Source organism: Chiloscyllium plagiosum, unplaced genomic scaffold (genome assembly GCF_037043375.1).
Source record: "Chiloscyllium plagiosum isolate Xiang-an unplaced genomic scaffold, Cpla_swu_hap1 HiC_scaffold_40, whole genome shotgun sequence".
In the NCBI taxonomy this organism is placed as follows: Eukaryota; Metazoa; Chordata; class Chondrichthyes; order Orectolobiformes; family Hemiscylliidae; genus Chiloscyllium; species Chiloscyllium plagiosum.
Window position 1 is genome coordinate 51,375,890 of NW_028270178.1, and position 25,535 is coordinate 51,401,424.

Here is a 25,535-nt window from a genome sequence, read left to right on the forward strand (position 1 = left end):
TCTGTCCCAGTATTGAGCAGTTGAATGACTGCCTCCTGTTCCTGTGTCCCAGTCTCGAGCAGTTGAGTGACTACCTCCTGTTTCTCCCTGTTCCTGAGCAGCAGTTTCAATGCTCTGAATGATGTCACAAGGTTAAGAAAGGACTTGATAACAGGGAATTTCAAACTTGGAGCAGCATTCCACAAAGGTATCTGGAATCATCTCCACCAAATATTTTATGCAGCTCGTCTGTTATTTTATTCCTGTCTCCTTTTATAAACAGGGTGAATCATATACAACAGTGTAGTGTTCCGACAATACTCCCATATATAGGGAAGACAGATTAAAAAGATTGAAAGATTTATGATCTATCCCTCAGCAACTCTCATTCAGTCCATCCAAACCTAGTAATGTGCCCTTTTATTGTGTTATGTAAAATGATGTAAGGAACTGGTTAACTGAACCTGTTTGTTTGGTGACTGTGATTAATGTCAGTCTCCATGGATTCTAATTATCCCAGTGGAGAGTTTCCATCTTTTAATGATGAAAGCTCTCGATTCAATATGTTATCCCATGGTATGGGCGGGAGCATCACCGATAGTACTAACAGGGATCGGCTGCTCCAGAGAGAGGGAAAGATCAGAAACTGAGAACATTAGACTGGATAGTTCCAACCGTGGATCAGAATCTGAGAACAATAGACTGGAATATTACAACAATGGACAGGGGTTTATCCTATTATGTTTGGATTTTTTCTACATATTCTTGGTGGCCGTTATCATTACGGATATAATATGTACTTTACATTATTCAAGGTTTTAATTATCCTATCCTGGCTATTGTTGGTGTCCCTGGTCAGTTTCACTGTCGATATATTAATTGCATTAACCATGTGCGACTGTATTCCTGTTATTTTCATTTACACTACTCTGTAAGTATTCACACTCCAAACCACAACAACAACAGTGAACTTGTTCATTCTTTCTCGTATTCTTTAGTTCTGGCATTGTGCCTTGTTGGTTGACCTACTCACTTTCAGGTATGAACCAGGATGCATTGCATCACTGCCCTTGCTATTTAAATATTGGGAGCTTGGAGGTCACTGTCTTCTGTTCTGGATGCAAACTCCCTTTCCTTCCTCTGACTACATCTCATCCCTGACCAATAACTGAGGCTGAAACAGACGAATCACAAGTGCAGTGATCCCTTTGGCCACAAGCTGATTACTGACACCATATCCTGACCATTCCTAATTTTAACTATTGACAACTGCAGAATATACTTCACTGGTTCATCCCATCTGCTGTTTGAACTGTCAGCTAAGAAAGACAATCTTAATAAAGCCAATGATCTGCTGCTGCTTAACCAAATCTGAGTCGGTATTCCATGGCTTGTATCTAAATGCAACCAAAATCCCATCATTCCTGTACGGATTGCTTTATATTGTTGTTGCGTCTGACAATGTCTTTACTTTAATATTCGCAAGCACGTCGTCACCTCTGTCAATAACACGGTCCTCCGTCTCCCTCGGTTAATGACACAAACCCTGTCAGTTGTACACATTTAAATTGATTTCCTCTATGTCTATTCTCTCTCAAATAATAATTTTCATATCTACTGCCACCAACACACACAGACACACACACTCACAATCTCTTATCTCATATTTCAGCAGTGGAGGTACAGAGACATACATTTGTGGGAGTCTATTTACTGTCACTTACTACATGGGTTACACATCTTCCCGTGCAAGACATTTCTGTAGTGCAAGTATAGTAGCAATATACTGGCAAAGGTTTGCAATGGTCCCCATGTCCAAGTAGTCCAGTTTATAGAGTAGTCCGCTAGCATGGTCTGCACAGCTCTCCATTCTGGCTAGTCCCTTGTCCTAGTTTATGGTGTCTTGGATGGTTCTGTGAGGCAGATTCACAATTTGATGTAACTAACCATTTCAACTGATCTGGCAATAATTTTATTGAATGCTCCCATTCTTGTGATTGGACCCACCATTGTCTCACTTCTCCAGTTACTCCCACTCCCTCGTCTCCTTATCCATATTTTCACAACATGTTATCAGTTAATTAATTGTTTGTTTTTCTGTACCTTTCCCTGGTGTTGTTTTTTTTCACTCCCGAGTGTATCGAGTGAAGCTCAGAAACACAATGGTATGTGGCAGGCTGTTGCTCCAAGTTGGAAAGGGGGTTCCAGAAGCTTTAAGACACGTCTTTGAAACTTGGTCTGTGCCTGACCTCTGAAGGCCTGTGTTTGTCCCTCTCAGTTGATTGTGTAGACCATAACATGAGGAAACCCCTCGAGTATTATTGTCAAGGAACAGGAGCTGAGGGGCGTCTGACTGCCTCCTGTCATGGAAAGGTTAGTGGAGGTGATGGAGGTGGTTTACTGGAGGTTGTGCTGTGAGCTGCCTTAGACATTCAGGGAGACCTGAGGATTTAGTGAACCAATTCTGGATGGAGCATGGGGACTGTAGTTGCAGCATCTGGGTACGCAACATGAACAACAAATGGAGCAGAGGCTGCAGAGAGGGGGAGCTCTGAAGCCACAGAGTGTTTGTGGGGAAAGGGATCTGCCAAACCTGCCTGTGTTTTAACGAGGAGACACACATCTTTTCCCTCTCCCCTTGAAATACACCCATGCAAATTCACCCTCGACTTCTCGCACACAAACACATTCCCCCTCTCTCACATGCACACACACTCTCCCCTCTCTCACACGCACGCATACCCTCTCTCTCCCTCCCAAAGACACACATACTCCCCCTCACTCTCTCACAAACACACACACTCTCGCTCCCTCCCACAGACATTCCACCTTGTTTTAAATCACACACATGCACGTGCGCGCAAACACACACACACATCTAATATGTGAGATGAGTTTTCATTTGCCGGTTTGTATTTCCAGATGCATTATATTTTCTCAAAAAAAAATACAATTTGTAGACAGTCAGTCAATACGATATTTTATTAACTCCTACTTTGGAAATAAACCTAGTCTGACTCCAGGTGAAGACATATACAGACTCCAAACAAGACCACATGCCTAAAATACGATGTCTGGCTGGAGGGGTCACCTCCTTTACATCGATAATACCTGAAGGTATCTCCAGGCAGGACTTGAAAGGAACTCTGGATATGCATATTCATCAATCAAAATCTGCATCTCCATTCTAACCGATTAAAGATTTAGCAGCCATCTTAGATGTAATCAATTCATGTGCATGTGTTGTACAAGCCTTTCATCTTTTCCTTTTAAATTTTGTGCCTAAGGTCTTTTCTCTCTAACACCTAACGAAGGAGCAGGACAATGAAAGTTTGTGTTTTCAAATTAACCCGTCAGACTATAACCTGGTGCCATATGATTATTGACCTTACTCAACCCAGTCCAAAGCTAGTACCTCCATCTCATGGTTTTTTATTGGTTAGCCAATTTTCTCTCCAAGCAAATAAATTGTCCTAACCCCGTGTGCTCTTGTCTTGCATATTAATCTTTCGACAAGCATTGCCTTCTTGAAGTCCAGATATAGTACATCTCTCAGATCCCCGTTATTCAACTTGTTTTTGTCACACGCTTTAATTAAAACAAGTTAGGAAAATCTTCAAACATGATTTATCCTTAATACAATCATGTCGACTTTGATGGGTTGTGGTTTGACTTTCAAAGTCTCCTGTTGTTAATTCCTTAATAACAGATTGGAACAATTTATCTTCAATCGTTTGCTCATAACTTTTCATTCCCGATTGAAGTTGGTTATTCTAAGCTCTTCCTTTTCCATAACCTCGACAGTCCGTTTCAATTCCTGTGAAATAGGCAAGAGGCTGTGAAAGATCAGCTCCAATTGCTGTGTAAGAGGCATGGGTGGCTGATTGGACTCATTCTGTTCCTGTTTTATACACACGATGGGCTGAATGTCCTCCTGGTATTCCTACAGTATAGCTTCAATGTCTTGCATGTCCTGCGCCTGTTCCTGACCAAGCCGCTTAAGATATCATTGTCCTTATCCTGTTACACAATGACAAGTTTGGGGACTTATGGAATCTCCCTGCTGTTATGCCACATTTCGAGTCTTGAATTGTGCAGGCAGGTTGCGTTGCCCACAGTGGGTAGCTCAGTGGTTAGCACTGCTGCCTATCAACACCAGAGATCTGGGTTCAATTTCAGTCTCGGGCCACTGTTTGTGTGGAGTTTGCGCATTTTCCCTGTCCATGCAAGGGTGTCTGTCCTGTACTGCAGTTTCCTCCCACAGTCCCAAAATGTGCCAGTTCGGTGCATTAGTCATGGGAAATTCTGGGTTGCAGAGATTGGGTTGGGAACGGGGTTGGAGAGTGGGGTTTGTATGGGATGGACTTCAGAGGTGCAGCGTGGAGTCGATGGGTCAAATGGTCTGCTTCCACACTGTAGTGATTCTATGATTAACACCTTCATTGCAGGAATCAGTTGAGGGAATAATATCTGAGTTAATACCAATACCCTTTCTTAGTGAGGAGATTAAATCTGTGCACATTACTCCAGAAGTGATCTCACTAAGACCCTGTACAGCAGCAGCCACACTTTACCAGCTTGTTGTAAGGTTCCCACTCAGGTTAGAGCAGGCTCAGCTGTCACGGGATTGCACAATTTTGTTGAAAATGAATGGTGTGCTGATCTTCATTTCAGGATGATTTGAGTCCAGGAGTAAGGGCGCCTTACTGAAGCTGTACAGGCCCTTGGTGAGACCCCATCTTGAACATTGTGCAGTATTGTGTGCAGATTTGGTCTCCATACCTAATAAAAGGAGAGCAGCGAAGGATGACCAGACTGGTCTCTGGGATGACAGGCTTGTTGTGGGAACAGTGTTTGGGGCGACTGTGCCTGTATTCCATGAGGTTTAGGAAAATGGGTGAACTATATAAAACTCTGACATGGCGAAACAGATTGGAAGCAGGGATGATAATTCCCCTGGGTGGGATGTCCAAAACACGGGCTCACAGTGTTGGGTACAGAAAAGCACCCGAGATTCAATTCCTGAAAGTACATTGAGGAAGGAAATTGGTATTTACAATCGACATTGGCTTCAAGGTCACTATTAATGACTCCAGGTTTTACATCTCGATATTTTATTAATTATAACTTCCACCGGCTGCCAGAGTATTAGCCTGGTCTGGATTAGTAATCCAGTGATATTTCCACAACAGCACCATCTCCACATGGGGACCTATCTGAAACCACACTGAGCAGGTTATTTCTGTGCTGCTTCACAGCTCTGTCAAATAGAACTCCCACCAATGTGACTATCGCTACGGGACTCAAGGCGTGGTAAATGGTCAGACTGTAGTTATTCTCTTGATATGGGACTGGACATCGCTGAGTAATTTTTCACATTGTCAGGGAGATATCAGAGTTGGTGCTGGAATGAAACAGCTTCCCCAGGGACACGGCTTGTTGTGCAGCACAAGTCTTCAGTCCTATTGCAGGAATGGGGTCAGGGCCTTTGTGAGTTGAGATGAGACTAAATGTCTGCACTCAGAGACTATTGAACTTCGGGAATTATTTCCCTGATCAGGCTGAGAAAGCTAAGGTAATGCATATAAATAAGGATTTGAAGGCACAGAAGGGATGGGGAGAGTGCAGGAGTTTGGTGTGGAGATATAGAATCAGCAATAATTACAGACAGTTATCCAATAACGAGGCAGCTGTATTCCTGTGGAACACCGTATTACAGAAAATGGTGCAATATAAATAATGGGGCCAATGGGAAAAAGAGGCTTCGGTGCGAACCCTCAAAATTACCAGTAAAAATCAAAACAAAAATAAAAGCCTAACGCAAACAATAGCACAGGCTACATAAATCTTTAAACTGTATATTGTAATGAGTTAGTGCAGTAAATGCCACATTTTAACACTACAGTCACTGACTACAGCACTGTACCTTTCACCAAGATCTTCACCAGAAATCGCACGGGCTGACTGACCACGTGATGCCGATGCGGAATTCCAGTTCTCTCCAAAATATTCCCCTCCCGGTTTGAAATAAAGTTCCCTCTAAATGTAGACTACAAATCCCACATTCAGGCTCAGTTTCAAGGCTTGCAGAGCGGATTACATTGCTGTTTTATCTGAACACACTGAGGGTGCATTTGGCAGACAGAGGGATCCTGAGGCTGGGATTTGCTGTTCAGCTGATGCCAGAGACGGATTCACATAACAGTGACCGGGAACTCGCTTAGTAAAGAAAGGGGCTCAATTGTGTTGCAGCGAAATTGCGTTTAATAAACACACCTTATTGGATAACTGCCAGTATATTGAATGGAGGATCAAAATTTATGGACCAAAGGGAATACAGTAGTTCCTATTTTATATGTTCTGATGTTTAAACATATTAAAGGATATGAACACTGTGTGGGGAAAACTGAATTGAGGAGATTTTCACCATGAACTAGAATGGAGGATGCTCATTGTGTTGAATGACCTATTCTTTTCCCGATGTTTCTGTGCAATCTGTGGGAAATCTCTGTAAATGTTGCAACCAGCTCTCAGATGTTAGGAAGGAGGTCTCTGCAGGGTCAATAGGATAGTGTTTCCTGTTCCAATACTGACTCAAGGCGTGGTAAATGGTCAGACTGTAGTTATTCTCTTGATATGGGACTGGACATCGCTGAGTAATTTTTCACATTGTCAGGGAGATATCAGAGTTGGTGCTGGAATGAAACAGCTTCCCCAGGGACACGGCTTGTTGTGCAGCACAAGTCTTCAGTCCTATTGCAGGAATGGGGTCAGGGCCTTTGTCGTATCTACTGTGTTCAGCTGTTTCTTCATGTCACGTGCAGTGAATCAGATCGACTAATGGGTTGTCATCAGGTTCAGGTACAATGGTTCCGACCCTATCATGTTCACCGAAACTCGCCGCTGAACCATAGATCAGCTTGATGGTAATGGTAGGCTGAGGGATCATCCTGGGGAAAATGTAACAGATTGTAGTCGAATACAATTCTGCTGCTGCTGTATTCTACCGCACCACATGAATGCCCCACTTTGAGCTCAAATGTGTTCAATTCAATTCAACTGACTATTCCCCCAGTTCACACCAAGACCCATTCACCCATCATCTCTGTATTCAGTGTCTTAACCTGGTTTCTGATGTGATAACACTTCCATTGTCCTATTCGGATTCTGCTGAAGGTCTCTCTCTGGTGTCGCGCCTCCAATTTGTTACTTTACTCAAACCCCTTAACATATGCATCTGAATCTTTTCCATTCCCCCAATGCCATCTTCTGTGTTTGATGTGAATGTGTTCCCCTCTGTTTCTCTAGCTGAGCATGATTAAGAGCTCTGCAGTGTCAGTGATGCCAGCCTTATGCAGTTTCGGATCAAGGAATTTGTACACCTTGCATTATCGGTCACTTCCCAGTGCATTCCGTGTGAGACAGAGCGTTTGAGCAGCTTTTACACACGTCTATGGAACTTGTTCAAAAATAGAAATTGCTGACGAAACTCAGCAGGTCTGGCAGCATCTTGTGGAGTAAAAACAGAGTTAATCTTTCAGGACCAGTGACCCTTCTACAAAGCTCCCATTTTCTCCAGCAATTTTGGATTTTCATTTCCAGTATCCATAGTTATTTGTTTAATTGAAAACTTGTTCTGAGCCTATTCATTTCTAGAGAAACTCAACAGTCTGGCATCATCTGCAGAGACAGAGAAACAGAGTTAGCCTTTCAAGTCCAGTATGACACTTCTTCAGAACTGAAAGGGATTGGAAAATAAGTTTTATAATCCCTTGACAGATCTGGGGAGTGGGTTGACGGGTAAAAGAGGGTGTGGCAAAAGATAAACATACTTTTAGTAGTGGTGAACAAGATCATGTGAAATAGCTTTATATTAAGATGTGAATGGGGAAAAGGGGTTCTCTCGATTGAGTGAAAGATAAAGAAGAATCAACCACACAAGATCATCGGGAGGCCAGGAGGGAGATTGTACGGAAACTGGAGAACAGTTAGAATGGGGTCAGACTGTGAAGTTATGAAATCGTACATTAACTCCTAAAGGCTGTAACGTACGAAAGTGTAAAGTGAGTTGTTACTCGAGCTTGGGTTGTGCTGCCATGGAACATTGCAGCAGCCCAGGGCTGAAATGTTAGTATGAGAGCAAGGTAAGTTATTGAAATTGGAAGCAATGAGAAGATCAGGGTGATTTCTACAGACAGAGTGGGTGTGTTCCTCAAAACAATCTCTCTTTGGTCTCGCCAATATAAAGAGACTGCATTATGAGCAGCAATGACAGGAGATCAGATTGAAAGTTTACAAGTGAAATGCTGTTTCACCTGGAAGCGATGTTTGGGGCCTTGCACAGTGAGGAGGGAAGAGGTGAATGGACAAGTGTTGCAGCTTCTGTAATTGCATGGGATGGTGTGATTGGGGAGTGGGGAAACGTTCAGGGTGCTGGACGGTGATACAGAGGGAACGGTCGCTGTGAAATACTGACAGTGGGCGGGAGGGGAAGATGTATTTGATGATGCTGTCCTGCTGGAGATGGTGGAAATGGCGTAAGATGAATATGTGAATGTGGATTCTCGAGCAGGAGGAAGTGTGGGCAAGGAGGAATCTATCATTGTTCTGGGATGGAGGGGGCGAATTGAGGGCAACACTGTGGGAGATGGGACAGTCATAGCTGAAGGCCCTGTCCACAAGAGTTCGGGGATTTCTGGTTTGAAGGAAAATGAGGTCACGTTAGACGCAGCTCACAGGAATGTGGCATCGTCAAACAGAAACAAAAGAGATGCAGAAACTTGGAGAATGGAGTCAGCCTCCGCTGATCTTGTGTTCAGCCACATGCAGAATCTCCCCCTGAATGATTGAAAAGAACCAGGCATCTAATTTGAGGATTTCTGCCTCACATCTGGTCTGAAGCGGAATGTGAAAATAGACCCAGAGGAAGGCCAGTGAGTACACGTGAGCAGACATTCAAACAGATATCCCAAACCGTTCAGTAATTTTTGTTTCTGTTCAAAAGAAGAACTCGATAAGAAGACGAAGCACCCATGGTTGACAAAGGCTCTCAAGGATACTATTGATGAGCATTAGTGGAGAGCCAGATTTAGGATATTTATTTCAGGGTCCAGAAGGAGATGCTAGGCATGAATTTCAGTTGTGCTACCTGAATTCCCCCCAGAAACTGGTGCCATTGCTGCTCCATCCACTTCCCTGCTCGTGTCCCCTTCGTGATTCCAGGTTCTCCCTCACAAGTTACAGAGTACAGTCTCTTACATTATGGTCCCTCCCCAATTCACCTGAAACTCTTTGATCAAGACTACCTACTCTGCAATAGCATCAAGCTGCGTTTAGTGCTGCCACTTTTCCTTTGGTCTCAGTGTGGCTCGGCATCTCCATTCATGCGGTTTTACACCTCCCACACATCTCACTCGGAAAGTTTCCTTCTTTGAGTAAACCTTATTGAAAACGCCTCTCCCCCTTTGCACTGAATTCACACTGTGATCCAAATTGCAAAAGGTATACTCAGACTTCATCTCAATCTGCTAAAGGCAACTGCACGCTGACCGTGTGGTAGAAGAATTCCCCTTCTTACATGGTTCAGGCCAGTGATGCGCTTTCACTGAAGAGATCATCACCCCATTTGGACAAAGCAATTCAGGTGTTTGACCTCTTGTTGGTACTCGTAACAGTTTCGTGCTGCCTTAGGATTATAACATGGAGAAAAAACAAATCACAGTATGAAGCTTGGGGTGAATGTTATTTACCTGTCATTTGAATACTATTTCATATTTGCAGTGCTTATCTTTAAATGCCTGTTCGTAAAGTTAGTGTCAGATAGCGTGTCGGAGGTTGAGGGATGACATCGTAGAAGTTTATAAACTCATGAGATGTATGAATAGAGTGACCAGCCAAGGTCTTTTCCACGGGATGGGGGAGTTCAATCATAGAAGGCATAGGTTTAAGGTGAAAAAGGGAAGATTTGAAATGGACGAAAGGTCAATGTTTTCAAACAGTGGGTGATGTGTGTATATGGAATGAGCTGTCAGAGGAAGAGTGGGAGATGCAAGTACAGCTACAACATTTAAAACTCATGAGGACAAACATATGAATGGGAAAAGTTTAGAGGCATATGGACAAAATGCAATCAGATGGGACTAGTTTAGTTTGGAAAACCTGGTCAGCATGGACAAGCTGGACCAAAGGGTCTGTTTGTGCACGATATGACTGTATGAATCTAGAAAGCGAGGAAAAGGGGAGAAAAGACATGATGTAGTAAATTGGCAAGAAATACAAAAACAAGCAGCATGAGCTTTTCCGAGCATATAAAAAAAGTTCAAGATGAGTGTGTGACCTTAGGTAGAAATTAAGTCAGGAAAGTATATTGAGGATAATTGGCGGGTGTGACTGAAGAATTGGCTACAGGGAACAGACAGATAATTTACACCCATGTTTTACATCTTTCCTCACAGGGGAACGGACAGTAAATATTTCAATGATGTAAACAAAATGGTAATAGGAGGGAAGTTCCTGAACCGTGTCTAACAAAAGGAACAAGGATGTTTCTAACTGGTAAGAGTAAGAGTAGACAAGCCTGCAGTAATTCACAGCTGGTTTTAAAAGAAATGGTCACAGCCTTGAGGTCATTGCTCCCTCTCTATCAGATACTAGTTCTGCTGTTTGTTAATGTAAGCAGTAAGTGCGGTAGCTTGAATGGGTTGTCATCAGGTTTAGGTACACACGGTCCTGACCGTGGCAGGTTCACCCACACTCATCACTTAAGCGGAGATCGGCTTCATGGTAATGGTAGACTGAGAGATTATATTGTGGTTGAATATAATTCTGCTGCTGCTGCTGCTGCTACTACAGCTGCTATGATGTGCAGCATCACATGAATGCCCAGGTTGAGCTGCAATATCTGCAATAAAATTCTGCTGCCTTTTCTCATTCGCACGGGGACCCGGTCACCCTTCTCCCCTGTACACAGTGCCCTATCCAGGTTTCTGATGTGGGAATGCTTCCTTTTTTAAAAATTCTCATCCTGTTTGGGTATCTTCAGGATGCCATGCCTCCAATTTGTCGCATTCCTCAAAAGCATTTAACGTTTTCACCTCTGGTAATGCCATCCTTTGTTTAAAGCGACTGTGTTTCCCTGTTTCTCTCCATGACCATGATTAAGAGCTCTGTAGTGTCGGTGATGACAGCCTTATGTAGTTTCAGAACAAATGAATTTGTATACCTTGCATTATCATTCAATTCCCGGTGTATGGCGCTCCATGTTGGACAGGGCGTGTGAGCAGCTTTGGCACACATGTTTGAAACTTATTCAAAACCAGAAATTGCTGAAGACAGTTACAAGTCTGACAGCATCTGTGGAGTGAAAGCAGAGTTAATCTTTCGGGTTCTGTGACTGTTCCTCAAAGCACCCAGGAAGTCCAACAATTTTTGTTTTTGTTTCAGATTTCCTGTATCCAATGATCTTTGCTATATCGAAAATGTATTCTGTAACTTTTCATTTTTGAAGGAACTCAGGAGTCTGGCAACATCTGCAGAGACAGAGAAACAATGTTAATGTTTCAAGTCCAGTGCAAATCTTCTTCAGACGTGTAAAGGATTGGAAAGTGAGCGCTTTAGTATCTTGGCAGTGGTGGGAAAGAGTGTTTGGACGCCCAGTGTGAAAGACAAATGGGCTTGAAATTGTGGTGAAAGAGACACAGATATATAATGGGTGTAAAATAATGTGTAAATATTTTAAAAAAATTGATTTTCTCTGTTGAATTGAGCAAAACAAGACACGAACTTAGGGAGCCCAGGAGGGAGAGTGTACGGAAAATGGCGAACAGCCATAATGGGTACAGGCTGTGAATTTATGGAATTGAATATTAACTCCTACAGACTGTAACGTACCAAAGTGTAAAGTGAGGTGTTACTCGAGCTTGGGCTGTGCTTCTTTGGAACATTGCAGCAACCTGCATTTTCTTAGAATGCCTACAGTGTGGAAACAGGCCCTTCAGCCCAACAGGTTTATACTGACCCTCCAAAGAGTATGCAAACCAATCCCATTCTCTACTCTAATACTATACACAGACCCTTGACTATTGCACCTAACATCAATATCGGCAATTCAGCATGACCAGTTCACGTAACCTGCACAACTTTGAACTGGGACAGGAAACTCGAACCCCCAGAGGAAATCGAACCCAGTTCCCTGATGCTGTGAGGCAGCAGTGAAAACCACTGAGCCACCGTACCATCCAGGACCGAACAATTATAAGGCCACAACTCTATACGAACAGAAATGAAGCCATTCGGACCATCAAGTCTGCTCCGCCATTCGATCACGACTGACAGATTTTCAGCCCCATTTTCCTGCTTCCTCTCAATAATCTTTGATCCCCTTGTCAATCAAACTTGTCTGAGTCTGTTTTAAATATACTAATTAGAACATAGGACAGTACAGCACAGGACAGGCCCTTTGGGCCACGATGTTGTCCCGAGATTTAATCCTAATGTAAAATATAGTAAATTAACCTACGCACCCCTCAACTCACTGCTATCCATGTGCATGATCAACAGTCGCTTAAGTGTCCCCAATGACTTTGCTTTCACCATCAGAGCTGGCAATGCATTCCATGCATTCACAAATCTCTGCATAAAGAACCTACCTCTGACGTCTCCCTTTTACCTTCCTCCTAATATCTTCAAACTATGACTTCTCGTACTAGTCACTCCTGCCCTGGGGAAAAGTCTCTGGGTATTGACACTATCTATTCCTCTCATTATTTTGTACACCTGGATCAGCTCTCCTTTCTCCTCCTTGTCTCCAGAGAGAAAGATCCAAGCTCGTTCAACCTTTCTTCATAAAACAAGCCCTCCAATCCAGGCAGCATCCTGGTAAACCTTCTTTGCAACGTCTCTAAAGCCTCTGAGCTTTCCAATAGTAGGGCGTCCACAACTGGACACAATATTCCAAGTGTGGTCTCACCAGGACTTGTAGAGCTGCAGCAAAACCTCATGGCTCTTAAACTAGATCCCCCTATTAATGAAAGCCAAAACACCATATGCTTTCTTGACACTCTATCCACTTGGGTGGCAACGTTGAGGAATCTATGCACTTGCGCACCCAGATCCCTCTGTTCCTCCACACTGCCAAGAATCCTGTCTTTAATGCTATTTTCAGGATTCGAATTTGACCTTCCAAAATGCATTACTTTGCATTTATCCAGGTTGAACACCATCTGTCATTTCTCAGCCCAGCTCTGCATCCTGTCTATGTCGCGCTGCAGTCTACAATAGTCCTCTATACTATCGACGTCACCTCCAACCTTTGTGTCATCAGCAAAGTTACTAACACACACTATAACCTCCTCATCCAAGTCATTTATAAAAACTACAAAGAGCAGAGACCCAAGAACACAGCCCTGTGAGATCCCTCTCAATACCGTCCTCCAAGCAGAATACTTTCCATCTACAACCACTGTCTGCCTTCTGCCAACCAGCCAATTCTGAATCTAGATAACCAAATCTTCCTGTATCCCATACTTCCTAACTTTATGAATGACCCTTCCATGGGAACCCTATCAAATACCTTGCTGAAGTCCACATGCACCACATCCACTGTTCGACCATCGTCGACCTGTCTTTACACCTGTTCAAAGAAATCAATAAGATTGTGAGGCATTGCCTGCCCTTCATGAAGCCATGCTGACTGCCTTTAATCACACTATGCTTTGCCAAATAGTCATAAATCCTATTCCTCAGAATTTTTTCCAAACTTTGCTGACCGCAGACGTAAGACCGACTGGTCCCTAATTACCAAGGATTTCCATATTACCCTTCTTGAAATAAGGAACAACTTGTGCCCCCTTCCAATCCTCTGGTACGATTCCTGTGAAGAGTGAGAAGGCAAATAACCTCACCAGCGGCTTAGCAACCTCCTTTCTTGCTTCCTGGAGCAGTCTAGGATAAATGTGGTCTGGCCCTGGGGACTTATCCATCTTAATGTTTTCCAAAATTGCGAGCACATCAACTTCATCAATCTTGACCTGGTCAAGACTGATCTGGCCCAGCTCCTCTAAGTTTCATTTACAAAACGTTCACCTTCCTTGGTGAAAATCGAAACACAAAACTCATTTAGGACTTCTCCTATCTGCTTAGACTCCACGCATAAATTCCCTAAGCTAATCCTGGTCGGCCCTACCTTCTCCCTGATTATTCTCTTATTCCTCACGTATGAGAAAAATGCCTTTGGATTCTCCCTAATCCTTCCAGTCAACCCTTTTTCGTGCCCCATTATAGCTCGCCTCAGTCCTTTTCTGAGCTCTTTTCTAGTAAGTCTGTAATCCTCTAAAGCTGTGCTAGATCCTTGCTTCCTTCATCTTACGTAAGCTGCCAGCTTCGTTTTTACGAGACGTTCCTCTGTTCTCGTCATCCAAGGTTCCTTAATCTTACCCCTTCTTACCTGTCTCAGAGGAACAAATTTGTGTATCACTCCCAACAACTGCTCCTTAAACAGTCTCCACATGTCTGCTGTGCCCTTTCTGTGGATAAATTGCTCCCAGTCTGTACTTCCCAACTCCTATCTGATAGCATCATAATTTCCTTTTCCACAGTTAAATATCTTCCCTCGGAAATATTCACTCTCGCAGACGATGCTGCATTTGACGCAGTTGTGATCACTTTCGCCAAAGTGCTCTCCCACCGTTAGTTCTGACACGTGACCTGGCTCGTTGCCGAGCACCAAATGCAAAATAGCCTCTCCTCTCAATGGTCCGTCCACATACTGAGTTAGGAAACCGTCTTGAACACACCTGACAAAAACGGCTACATCCACACCATCTGCACTTAGGAGGTTCCAGTCGATATTGGAAATGTTGAAATCACCCATAATTATAACCCTGCTACTTTTGCATTTTTCCAGAATCTGCCCGCCTATGGGATCTTCAGTCTCTATACTGTTATTAGGTGGTCTGCAGGAAACCCGCAAATGCGGTGACTGTTCCCTTGCTGTTCCTAACTTCCACCCATACTGACTCAGTAGACAAACCTTCCTCAACAACCTTCATTTATGTAGCTCTGACGCACTCCCTGATTAACAATTCTCCACCCCCTCCTCATTTTCCAGCCACCCTGTTCTTTTTTAGATTAGATTAGATTACTTACAGTGTGGAAACAGGCCCAACAAGTCCACACCAACACTCCATAGAGCAACCCACCCAAAACCATTCCCCTACATTTCCGCCTTCATCTAACACGACGGACAATTTAGCATGGCCAATTCACCTAATCTGCACATCTTTGGATTATGGGAGGAAACCGGAGCACATGAGGAAATCCACAGGGAAAGTTTGCAAAATCTGCACTGGCAGTTCCCTGACGTGGGAATTGAACCCGGTTCTCTGGCGCTGTAAGGCAGCAGTGCGAGCCATTGTGCCACCGTGCTGCGGCGAAACGCTTTTAAACGTTCTAACCCCTGGGAAATCAAGCAGCCATCCCTGCCCCTGTGAAACCTACGTCTCCATTATGGCCACGACATCGTTGCCCCAAGTATTGATCCATGCTCTAAGTTCGTCACTCTTATTTTGGACAGTCCTTGCATTAAAGCAGACGCACTTTAACCGATCCCTTTGTTTCATCGCGCGAGAAACCTTCCTGTTAGATTCAATATATCCCGTCATTGTCCCGGCTGCAACTCACCCACTCTCAGACATGTGGTCTTATTCCTACCCCCCCCCCCCCCCCCCCGCCAAACTAATTTAAACCCGCCAGAATCCCACGAGCAAACCTCACAAACAGGCCATTTGTGCCCCTCCAGTTCAGGTGCAACCCGTCCTTCATGTACAGGTCTCACCTTACCCAGAAGGTATCTCGATGGTCGAGGTATCTGAAGTCCTCCCTCCTGCACCAGCCTCGCTGCCACGTTGAAAGCTACATTCGCTGACTGTTCCTCATCTAACGAGCTCGTGGCACTGGTAGCAAACCTGAGATCACTTCTCTACTTGTCCTGCTCTTCAGCTTCTAAACTAACTCTCTGTAGTCACTTTTCAGATCCTCAGTCCCTTTCCTGGCTATATCGTTGGTGCCAAATGATTTGGTTACCACAGCCTTCTGTGATAAGGAATTCCACAATTTCACCACTCTCTGGCTAAACACGTTTCATCTTATCTCCGTTCTAATGGGTTTTCCCTTTGCTCTAAGCCTGTATCCTCCTGCTAGTGCAAACGTCCTGCCAGTTTTGTCTGTATCCAGGTCATTCAATATTCTGTAAGTTTCAATTGGATCCTCCCCTCATTCTTCTAATCTTCACCGAGTATAAACCCAGCTTTTCATTTCTGCTGAACCTTCTCTTGACACACACCAAGGCTAACACATCCTTCCTGAGGTATGAGGCACAAAATACTGGAAATGTTGTCTGACCAGAGCCTTAGAAAGCCTCAGAATCCCCATCATTATATCCTACTCCTCTCGAGATGAATTACAACACTGTATCTGCCTTCTTAACTACTGACTCAACCTGTAAGTTTATCTAAGGTGAATCCGGCGCTTGGAATCCCAAGTCCCTTTGTTACTCAGATTTCTGATTTTTTTTCCCATTTAGTAAATAGTCCATGCCTGTATTCTTCACACCAAAGTGCCTGACCTCACACTCCCCCACATTGTGTTCCATCTGCTACTGCTTTTCCCACTCTCCGAAACTGTCGAAATCTTTCTGCAGGCTCCCTGCCTCCTCAATACTACATGCCCCTCGAACTATCTTTGCATCATCTGCAAACGTAGTCAGAATGCCTTCTGTCCCACCACTCAGATCATTAACCTAGAAAGTGAAATGTTGTGGTCACAACACTGACTCTTGTGGAACACTGCTAGTGACCGGCTGCTATCCTGAGAGGGACAATTTTATACTCACTATGCCTCCTGCCAGAGAGCCAACCTTTTATCCATGCCAGCACATAGCCTCTGACACCATGGGTCCTTATCTGACTCTGCAGCCTCCTGTGCGATACCACATCAGAGGCTTTCTGGAAGTTCAGATAGGTAATTTTCTCTGGTTAAACGCGTCGTTACCTCCTCAAAGAATTCTCATTATCCTGACAGCAATGTAGGTTATTGAAATGGGGAGCAATCGGAAGGAAAGGGTCATTCCTACAGACAGAGTGGAGATGTTCCTCAAAGCAGTTTCTGTTTGGCTCACTAATGTAAAGGAGACTGCATTGTGAACAGCAATGACAGGAAATTGGATTGAAAGAGTACAACTGAAATTCTGCTTCACCTGAAAAGTGTGTTTAGGTCGTAGGACGGTGAGGAGGGAAGAGGTGAATGGGAAAATGTTGCTGCTTCTGCTTTTACATGGGAAGGTACCATGGGGGTGTGGGAAAGTGTTCGGGGTGATGGAGCGTGCCACAGAAGGAATAGTCTTTGTAAAATGCTGACACTGGACGGAAGGGGAAGATGTGTTTGTTGGCGCTGTCCTGCTGGAGACGGAGGATGATTCTGTGAATGTGGATTCTAGTGCAGTAGGAAGTGAGGGCATGGGGAGATCTATCATTGTTCTGGCAAGGAGGGGATGGAGTGATGGCAGAAGTGAGGGAGACGGGACAGTCACAGCTGAAGGCTCAGTACATCAGAGTGAGGGGGATTCTCGTTTGAGAGAAAATGATGTAATATAGGAAGCTTCCCACTGGAATGTGGCATCATCAAACAGAAATCACAGAGCCAGAAAATCTGAGAGAATGGAGTCACTCTCCATGTGTTCAGCCACATACACAGGTTCGCCCTGAAAGACTGAAAAGAGTCAGGTATTTCGAAATGCAGATTTATGTAATATATCTGGTCAAATATGGAGTGTGAAAATAGACACAGCTGAAGGTCAGCAGATGTGTGGGGGTGGGGGGGACATTTAAGCAGGTACTGCTTAATAACACCCAGCTATTATTGACTCTGGTCAAAAAGAAGATGACATGAAGATGTGAAGATGAACCACCCATGATGCACAAAGGCTGTGAAGGATACTAATCAATCACAAACTAAAGAATTCAAATTGGTGAGTTCTCGCGTCGGCCACATTTGGGAAGTTTACTCTTGGAACCAGAAGCAGATTGTATAAAACAAAATACAAAGAAAAATATTCCAAAACTGGCAAGAAATACGAAAAAGAAACTAACCACGAGAGTCTTCCCATATCGAATAAGAAACGTTCATGATGTATGTGTGACCCTTCGAAGAAAGGCAGGAACAAAATTGTTGGACACCTGGAGGATGTGACTGGGGAACTGGTTTCAGGGAACAGGCAGAGAATTTAAGACAGTATTTTACATCTTTTCTCTCAGGGGAAGGCACAAAGTGTTTCAATATTATAAACAAAATTGTATTCAGATGAAAGTTTTTGCACTGACTCTAACAAAACGACAAAGGCTTTTCTCAAACAGAAAAAACCAAGGGTAAACAGCTGATCAGCAATTCATAGCTGGTTTTAATAGAAGTGGTTACAGAGTGACTGGTGGCACTGTGTGAAATATTCAATAACTCTCGGGATTACGGGAGTGTTCCAGTAAAACTGGCAGAACTCCAAAGTGGCGCCTGTCTTCAAGAAAAGAGTGAGTCTTCAAGTGTTTAGGTTCTCCCTTTGTCTGAATAGTGGAGCATATTTGAGAGGATTAATGGCCTCATGATGCACTTCCATCCTGAGTGTTTTCGAAAAACTAAAACTCTGCTCCTTCCTCTGATGTGTTACATACTGGGGAATGAACATTTTGCTAAAGTTGAATTATTTTGAAAATTATCTGGAACATCGTACAAACGACATCACCCAGAGAATTCTAGAAACTGTACTCATTACAACATTTTATAACCATGTGGGGATATTGCACAGGTGTGTGTGTGAGAGAGAGAGAGAGAGAGAGAGAGAGAGAGAGAGAGAGAGAGAGAAGGTGCTGCATTGTCGTGGTGAGAGTGCTGGAGCCTTATTCTGGGGAAGGCGCTAGTAACTATATGCCGGTGCCTATTAACTATAGGCCGGTGAGTCTCACTTCTGTTGTGGGCAAAATCTTAGAGAGAATTGTAAGGGATAGGATTTATGAACATCTGGATAGGAATAATGTGATCAAGGATAGTCAGCATGGTTTTGTGAAGGGCAGGTCGTGCCTCACAAACCTTATTGAATTCTTTGAGAAGGTGACTAAGGAGGTGGACGAGGGGAAAGCAGTAGATGTGGTGTATATGGATTTTAGTAAGGCGTTTGATAAGGTTCCCCATGGTAGACTACTGCAAAAAATACGGAGGTATGGCATTGAGGGTGAGTTGGAGGTTTGGATTAGGAGTTGGCTGGCTGGAAGAAGACAGAGGGTGGTAGTTGATGGCAAAGGTTCATCTTGGAGTGCCGTCACTAGCGGTGTTCTGCAAGGATCTGTTTTGGGACCATTGTTGTTTGTCATTTTTATAAATGACCTGGAGGAGGGGTTAGAAGGTTGGGTGAGTAAGTTTGCGGATGAGTTGTAGACAGTGAGGAAGGATGTGGCAGGTTACCGCGAGATATAGATAAGCTGCAGAACTGGGCAGAAAGGTGGCAAATGGAGTTCAATGTAGCTAAGTGTGAGGTGATTCACTTTGGTAAGAGTAATAAAAAGATGGGGTACTGGGCTAACGGTCGGATACTTGGTAGTGTGGATGAGCAGAGGGATCTTGGTGTCCATGTACACAAATCTTTGAAAGTTGCCACCCAGGTAAATAGTGCGGTGAAGAAGGCATATGGCGTACTGGCTTTTATTGGTAGAGGAATTGAGTTCCGGAGTACTGAGGTCATGTTGCAGTTGTATAAGACTCTGGTGCGGCCACATCTGGAGTATTGTTTGCAGTTTTGGTCGCCATGCTATAGGAAGGATGTGGACGCACTGGAACGGGTGCAGAGGAGGTTTACCAGGATGTTGCCTGGTATGGTAGAAAGATCATATGAGGAAAGACTGAGACACTTGGGGCTGTTTTCATTGGAGAAAAGAAGGTTTAGGGGTGACTTGATAGCGGTGTATAAGATGATTAGGGGTTTAGATAGGGTCGACAGTGAGAATCTTTTTCCACGTATGGAGTCAGCTATTACAAGGGGGCATAGCTTTAAATTTAGGGGGGGGGGGGTGTAGGTATAGGACAGATGTTAGGGGTAGGTTCTTTACTCAGCGAGTCGTGAGTTCATGGAATGCCCTGTCAGAAGCAGTGGTGGACTCTCCCTCATTATGGGTATTTAAGCGGGCATTGGATAGGCATATGGAGGATAGTGGGCTAGTGTAGGTTAGGTGGGCTTGGATCGGCGCAACATCGAGGGCCGAAGGGCCTGTACTGCGCTGTATTCTTCTTTGTTCTATGTTCTATGTAGATATACAGTGAGTGTGAGAGAGTAGAGAGAATACGGTGACTCTTATCATGACAGAGTGGGAAAGGTGCTTTTCCAGTATTGCTAGGCTTTTCTTGGACCGCAGATACTGCACTGAGCTGGGTGATGTGCTCAGACCATGCTCGGTGGGTCTCGTGGTGCGGCTCTGTCTGGGAAGTAAATAGTTCCTTTCTGTACTAGACGATTCACCAGGACCTCCGTGCCCCTGTCGACAAGCCTCTGTGGTGTAATTTCCCCTTATCTGCCATGCTCGGTAAACTATGCAGGGCAGCTCCAAACTGGGAAAGCTCAACCGTGTGCCCATTGGCCTTTAAATGATGTCAGCAGTACCAGGGATCACTGAATATCCAGGGACATCCGGGAGATAGTGTGTACCTCCAGCCATGATGCGTGGGATAATCATGCTGGTATTGAATGAGAGGGACACCATGGGGCTGGGGTGGATAGTTAATGAGGTGAGTTCGATAAGATAGCACCAGGAAACTAGATCTGCCTCGTGCAGACAACCCCTCTGTCACACTCAAGGAAAATGGCACTGAGACAAATTATTGTTCGATTCATCCCAATGAGTCGAAGATTCTGCCGATCCTACTCCCAGTTACAAATCTGCAGAACAAATGTTTATCCAAAACTCTCCATCATCTTAACTTACACCAATGTCCGGCTCACCCATCATTCACGGAAACAGTGGCCGATATTGCAAGATGCTATTGAAATGTTTTCATTTCACAAATTTAAACCTACCACCAGATCCTTCTTTGAAATTCTCTCTCAATCTCCCCCTCTCTTTTAAGCAAGCTCTTCCCATTTGTTGGTATTTAAACTGATTCCCCCGCCATCTCTTGCTGGCAGTGAGTTTCACACCCACAGCACTCCTGTGTCATGCCACAATGGAGATATGGAGCTGTAAATGGAGGGAGCTGCACATGCTGTCACTTTCAGCATGAGCTGCAACTTTCCCCATGATGGGCAGTGATCTAACACAGTGTTACTGAGCAATGCAGTGATTGGTCTACACAGCTGTGTATGCTGGGAACGTAAGTGCTCCAGGTTAATGGATAAATTCACTGCTATTCGCTGCACAGTTCCCCATGCTGAACAGATATCCAATCCGTGTGTATAAAACAATGCCTTTGTGTGTTCTGCACAGCGCCCTGTGCTGAACAGATCATCTAGTCCAAGTTTATGGATCAATGCACTGTTGGACCAATACGTCGTGAACTGGTGAGCTCTAAACAGTGTTCGATCCTGGACGGATTGCTGAGCAGTACACTAGCCTGGTCTACGCAGTACTTCATGCTGAGCAGGTATCTCATCTGGGCTTATACGTGTCCGGGCTGGATTTTGAGAGGTGGATTGAGTATCTGATATAATTCCTGACATGATTATCACTTTTCCATCTCGGACCATTCCGCTGGGAAATGTGAGATGCTGTGTTTGAGATAGAGTTTACTTAGTCAAAATATTCGACATGAAGCAAAACACAATTTATCCGAAGACTACCGCTAAAAGGCAACAAAAGGAAGAGGAACTTGCAATAACATAATTCTGTTGGAAAACTTAGCAGAATAATAGTTTATTTAACAGCTATACAGTATCTGTTCCAATATCGTATATTCCAATAAGCACACAAATGTCAAAAAAGAAATGCAGGAAACAGATTGGCTGACATGCAGTTCTTCAAACCAAGAGGAAAGGACATCAAAAGACAGTTCCGAGAGAAATCACAGAGACAGTGTGTAGCACCCGGGAGAGATTTACTGCCTTCCAACCCTGCTGAGACTCCAGCAATAACTGGCAAAATGTAAAACTAAGAATCCTGGTTCTGTGAGAGTTTGACCATCACTCCATAGGACCAGGCCGCAGCTGCTAGAACACAATGAATGGACTGCATCTACACCGTCTATGGCTCTGTAGGTGTCTCTCAAAAATGCCTAAATCCACATAAGCCGTTAAATGCTGTACAGACAAAAGTCAAAGTTAAACATTAATAATTAAAACGAAAAGATGCAGCAGGCCTGGTGGTCAGACACAGACGGCCTCGGGAGCCCAGCAATTCCTATACTGCCAAAACATAGCAGAATCATCAAGCTTGTGAAGAGAAAGAATTATGTCTCTCCCTCATCTCTATGTTTATAACTGGAGATGTGCCACGAGCCCAATAATCAGCGATATCAAAATCCCAGACACACCAAGTATTATTGTGATATATCAGAGTTGCCGTGAAATGGGTTAACTGGAGCTGTTTGTTCAGTGACTGTGATTAATATCAGTCTTCCTGGACCTAACTGGGTCACTGGAGGATTTCCCCCTTCCATAATTAGGGACTTCTTTCACCTTGTTATGCCATAGTATTTGGCGCAGAGTCAACCTCAACAAGATTGGGATCAGCAGCTACAGAGAAAGAGAAAGAGATCAGAATCTGAGAACATTAGAATGGTCCAACAATGGATACGAATCTGAGACCATTAGACTGGAATGTTCCAACAATGGATCAGATTCTGAGAACATTAGACTGGAATGTTACAACAATGGACAGGAGTTTATCCGATGGTCTTTATTGGCTTTCTCAGGATTGGCCACCGTTACAGTTGCGGATACGAGCTGTACTGATGACTATTCAAGCTGGGTACTATCCCATCCTCGCTATTATTGGTGTTCCTGGTAATTCTATCTCTGTCAATTCTATAAATGATGCTGAATGTTATTGCTATGCTGGTTGATTATATTTTACAAATACAGAAACTTTCAGTCACAAACGCCACTTTCTTCTCATGCATTTCCAAACTACTTAGTCATAAACATCTGAGAAGGTAAAAGACTGTTCGGAACCTCGAGTCTCCATTTAGCGTGAACTGTTTTATATCTCCATATTCTCTCTGTCATCAAACCTGCTTCTTAATATCCCAATCTCCAGATTTGCCTGAGTTCTGTTGCTGACTTCGCCATCATCTACCCCTTCGTTAACGACAGATTTTATGGCTCCAGTTCTCTTCTGACCTCTATTCCAGTTACAAAGAGTTTGACCACAAACTTGTTCTTGTCTCTACAGTTACTTCACAACAGGGACTCTTAAACAGAGTAAAAATGTCACTGACTGTGTAATTCAGAGGCACAGGTTATGACTCTAAACGCATTGTCTGAAATCCTATCACAGCCGATGACTAAATTTAAATTACAATATCAAAAATAGGAATGAAGCCTAATTTCACTCATGGCAAGCATAAACCATCAGGAATTCTTTCTTATTTTGTTGATAACCTTTGATAAAGAAACCTAACATTTTGCCCTGTCTGAACTAAGTGTCACCTCAGATCCACAACAATGTGGTTGCCTCCATATTGCCTTGACAAATGGCCCCATTGTCAAGGACAGTTAGGATGGACAACAAATACTGTCCGTGCCAGTGATGCTGGCATCCCGCGAAATAACAGCAACAAGAAAATGTGGATGCTGGCGATCTGAAATAAAATTCTCCACAGTCTGAAAGAATGTTGGAAAATCTCAGCAGTTATGGTAGTGTGTCGGAAAAAAAAAACAAATAACGTTTCGAGTTCAGTGAACCTATCAAATCTGAATGCAACTGCGAAATAATATTATTATATCATGGATGGATGGTAGTGTGAGCGGGAGGTTTGTGTTGAGTGGATGATGTCCAGGAAGAGAGAGAAAGTGAGAGTGAAAGAGAGAGAGATGGAGAGAGAGAGAGAAAGGAAAAGCAAACAAAAGGATTGCTGATGATGGACTGGAAGGAAAACAGAATGGGAAGTTATTCTACCATTTCCCCTTTTCACATATTCCTGAATATCATATTTATTACGGGATGTCCCTGCTTACCGTGAGTTATGTTCCCTCTATCTTTCGTCTCTGAGTGTGGTGATCAACTCCATCAGCAATACTGATAGTCGCTGATGGAGTTGCGGATTACTGATAGAGAAACGTAATGTTCCATTGTCAACTGCTTCTTTGGAGAGAGGAACTGTTACTGTGTGACTGTATGGAGATATAAGAGCTTTCTCAGCCAGGAAGAGAAACTGAGGAGCTGAAAAAGGTATTGCTGGAAAAGCACAGCAGGTAAGGCAGCATCCAAAGATCAGGAGAATCGACATTTCTGGCATGAGCCCTTCTTCAGGAATGAGGAAAGTATGCCAACCAGGCTAAGATAAAAGGCAGGGAGGAGGGACTTGGGGGAGGGGTGTTGGAAATGCGATAGGTGGAAAGAGGTTTAGGTGAGGGTGATAGGCCGGAGAGGGTGTGAGGACGGAAAGGTCAGCAAGAAAATTGCAGGTCAGGAAGGTGGTGCTGATTTAGAGGGTTGGGATTGAGACAAGGTGGGGGGAGGGGAAATGAGGAAGCTGGAGAAATCTGAATTCATCCCTTGTCGTTGGAGGGTTCCTGCTGGAGGAAGAGCACCTCATCTTCCGCCTGGGAACCCTCCAACCACAAGGGATGAATTCCGATTTCTCCAGCTTCCTCATTTCCCCTCCCCCCACCTTGTCTAAATCCCAACTCTCGAAATCAGCACCACCTTCCTGACCTGCAATTTTCTTGCTGACCTCTCCGTCCTCACCCCCTCTCCGGCCTATCACCCTCACCTTAACCTCTTTCCACCTATCGCATTTCCAACGCCCTTCCCCCAAGTCCCTCCTCCCTGCCTTTTATCTTAGCCTGGTTGGCACACTTTCCTCATTCCTGAAGAAGGGCTCATGCCCGAAACGTCGATTCTCCTGATGTTTGGATACTGCCTGACCTGCTGTGCTTTCTCAGCAACACATTTTTCAGCTCTGATCTCCAGCATCTGCAGTCCTCACTTTCTCCTAGAGAAACTGAGGAGACCAAGGCATTTTCAATACTGAATGGATGCATTGTAGGTATGGGGAATTCACTTGCTGCTGTCATCTGGAAAGTCAGTGGAGACTCTGTGGATGGTGTTCTCAGGATAGTGATGTCAGCTAGTGGGTTCATTCAGAGATTCACGACGGTCTGGCGACCCCACTCTGAATACTGCATTTACAATGTGTCTGGGTCCATGATAAACAAATGGAGTTGAGACTACAAAGAAGGGGCGCTGTATAAACAGGGAGGAGTTTCCAGGAACATTTGTCTCAGCTGCACCCATTCAGGTGTAAGGTGTAAAGCCAGCTTGTTTCAAAATTGAGGTGGTCACTGAGCTGTATTCCCTCCTTCAGTATAA

General features: G+C 44.0%; 1 protein-coding gene across 1 annotated transcript in view; it reads left to right on the plus strand.

Moving 5' to 3' along the window:
- The first annotated feature begins 22,872 nt into the window (after nucleotides 1–22,872).
- LOC148138517 (putative G protein-coupled receptor 139) overlaps nucleotides 22,873–25,535 on the plus strand; it is a 66,882-nt gene continuing 64,219 nt past the window's right edge. Inside the window, exon 1 of the mRNA XM_087981686.1 lies at nucleotides 22,873–23,005. Within this exon, the coding sequence (XP_087837812.1) occupies nucleotides 22,873–23,005 (133 nt within the window). The remainder of the gene's footprint in view (nucleotides 23,006–25,535) is intronic.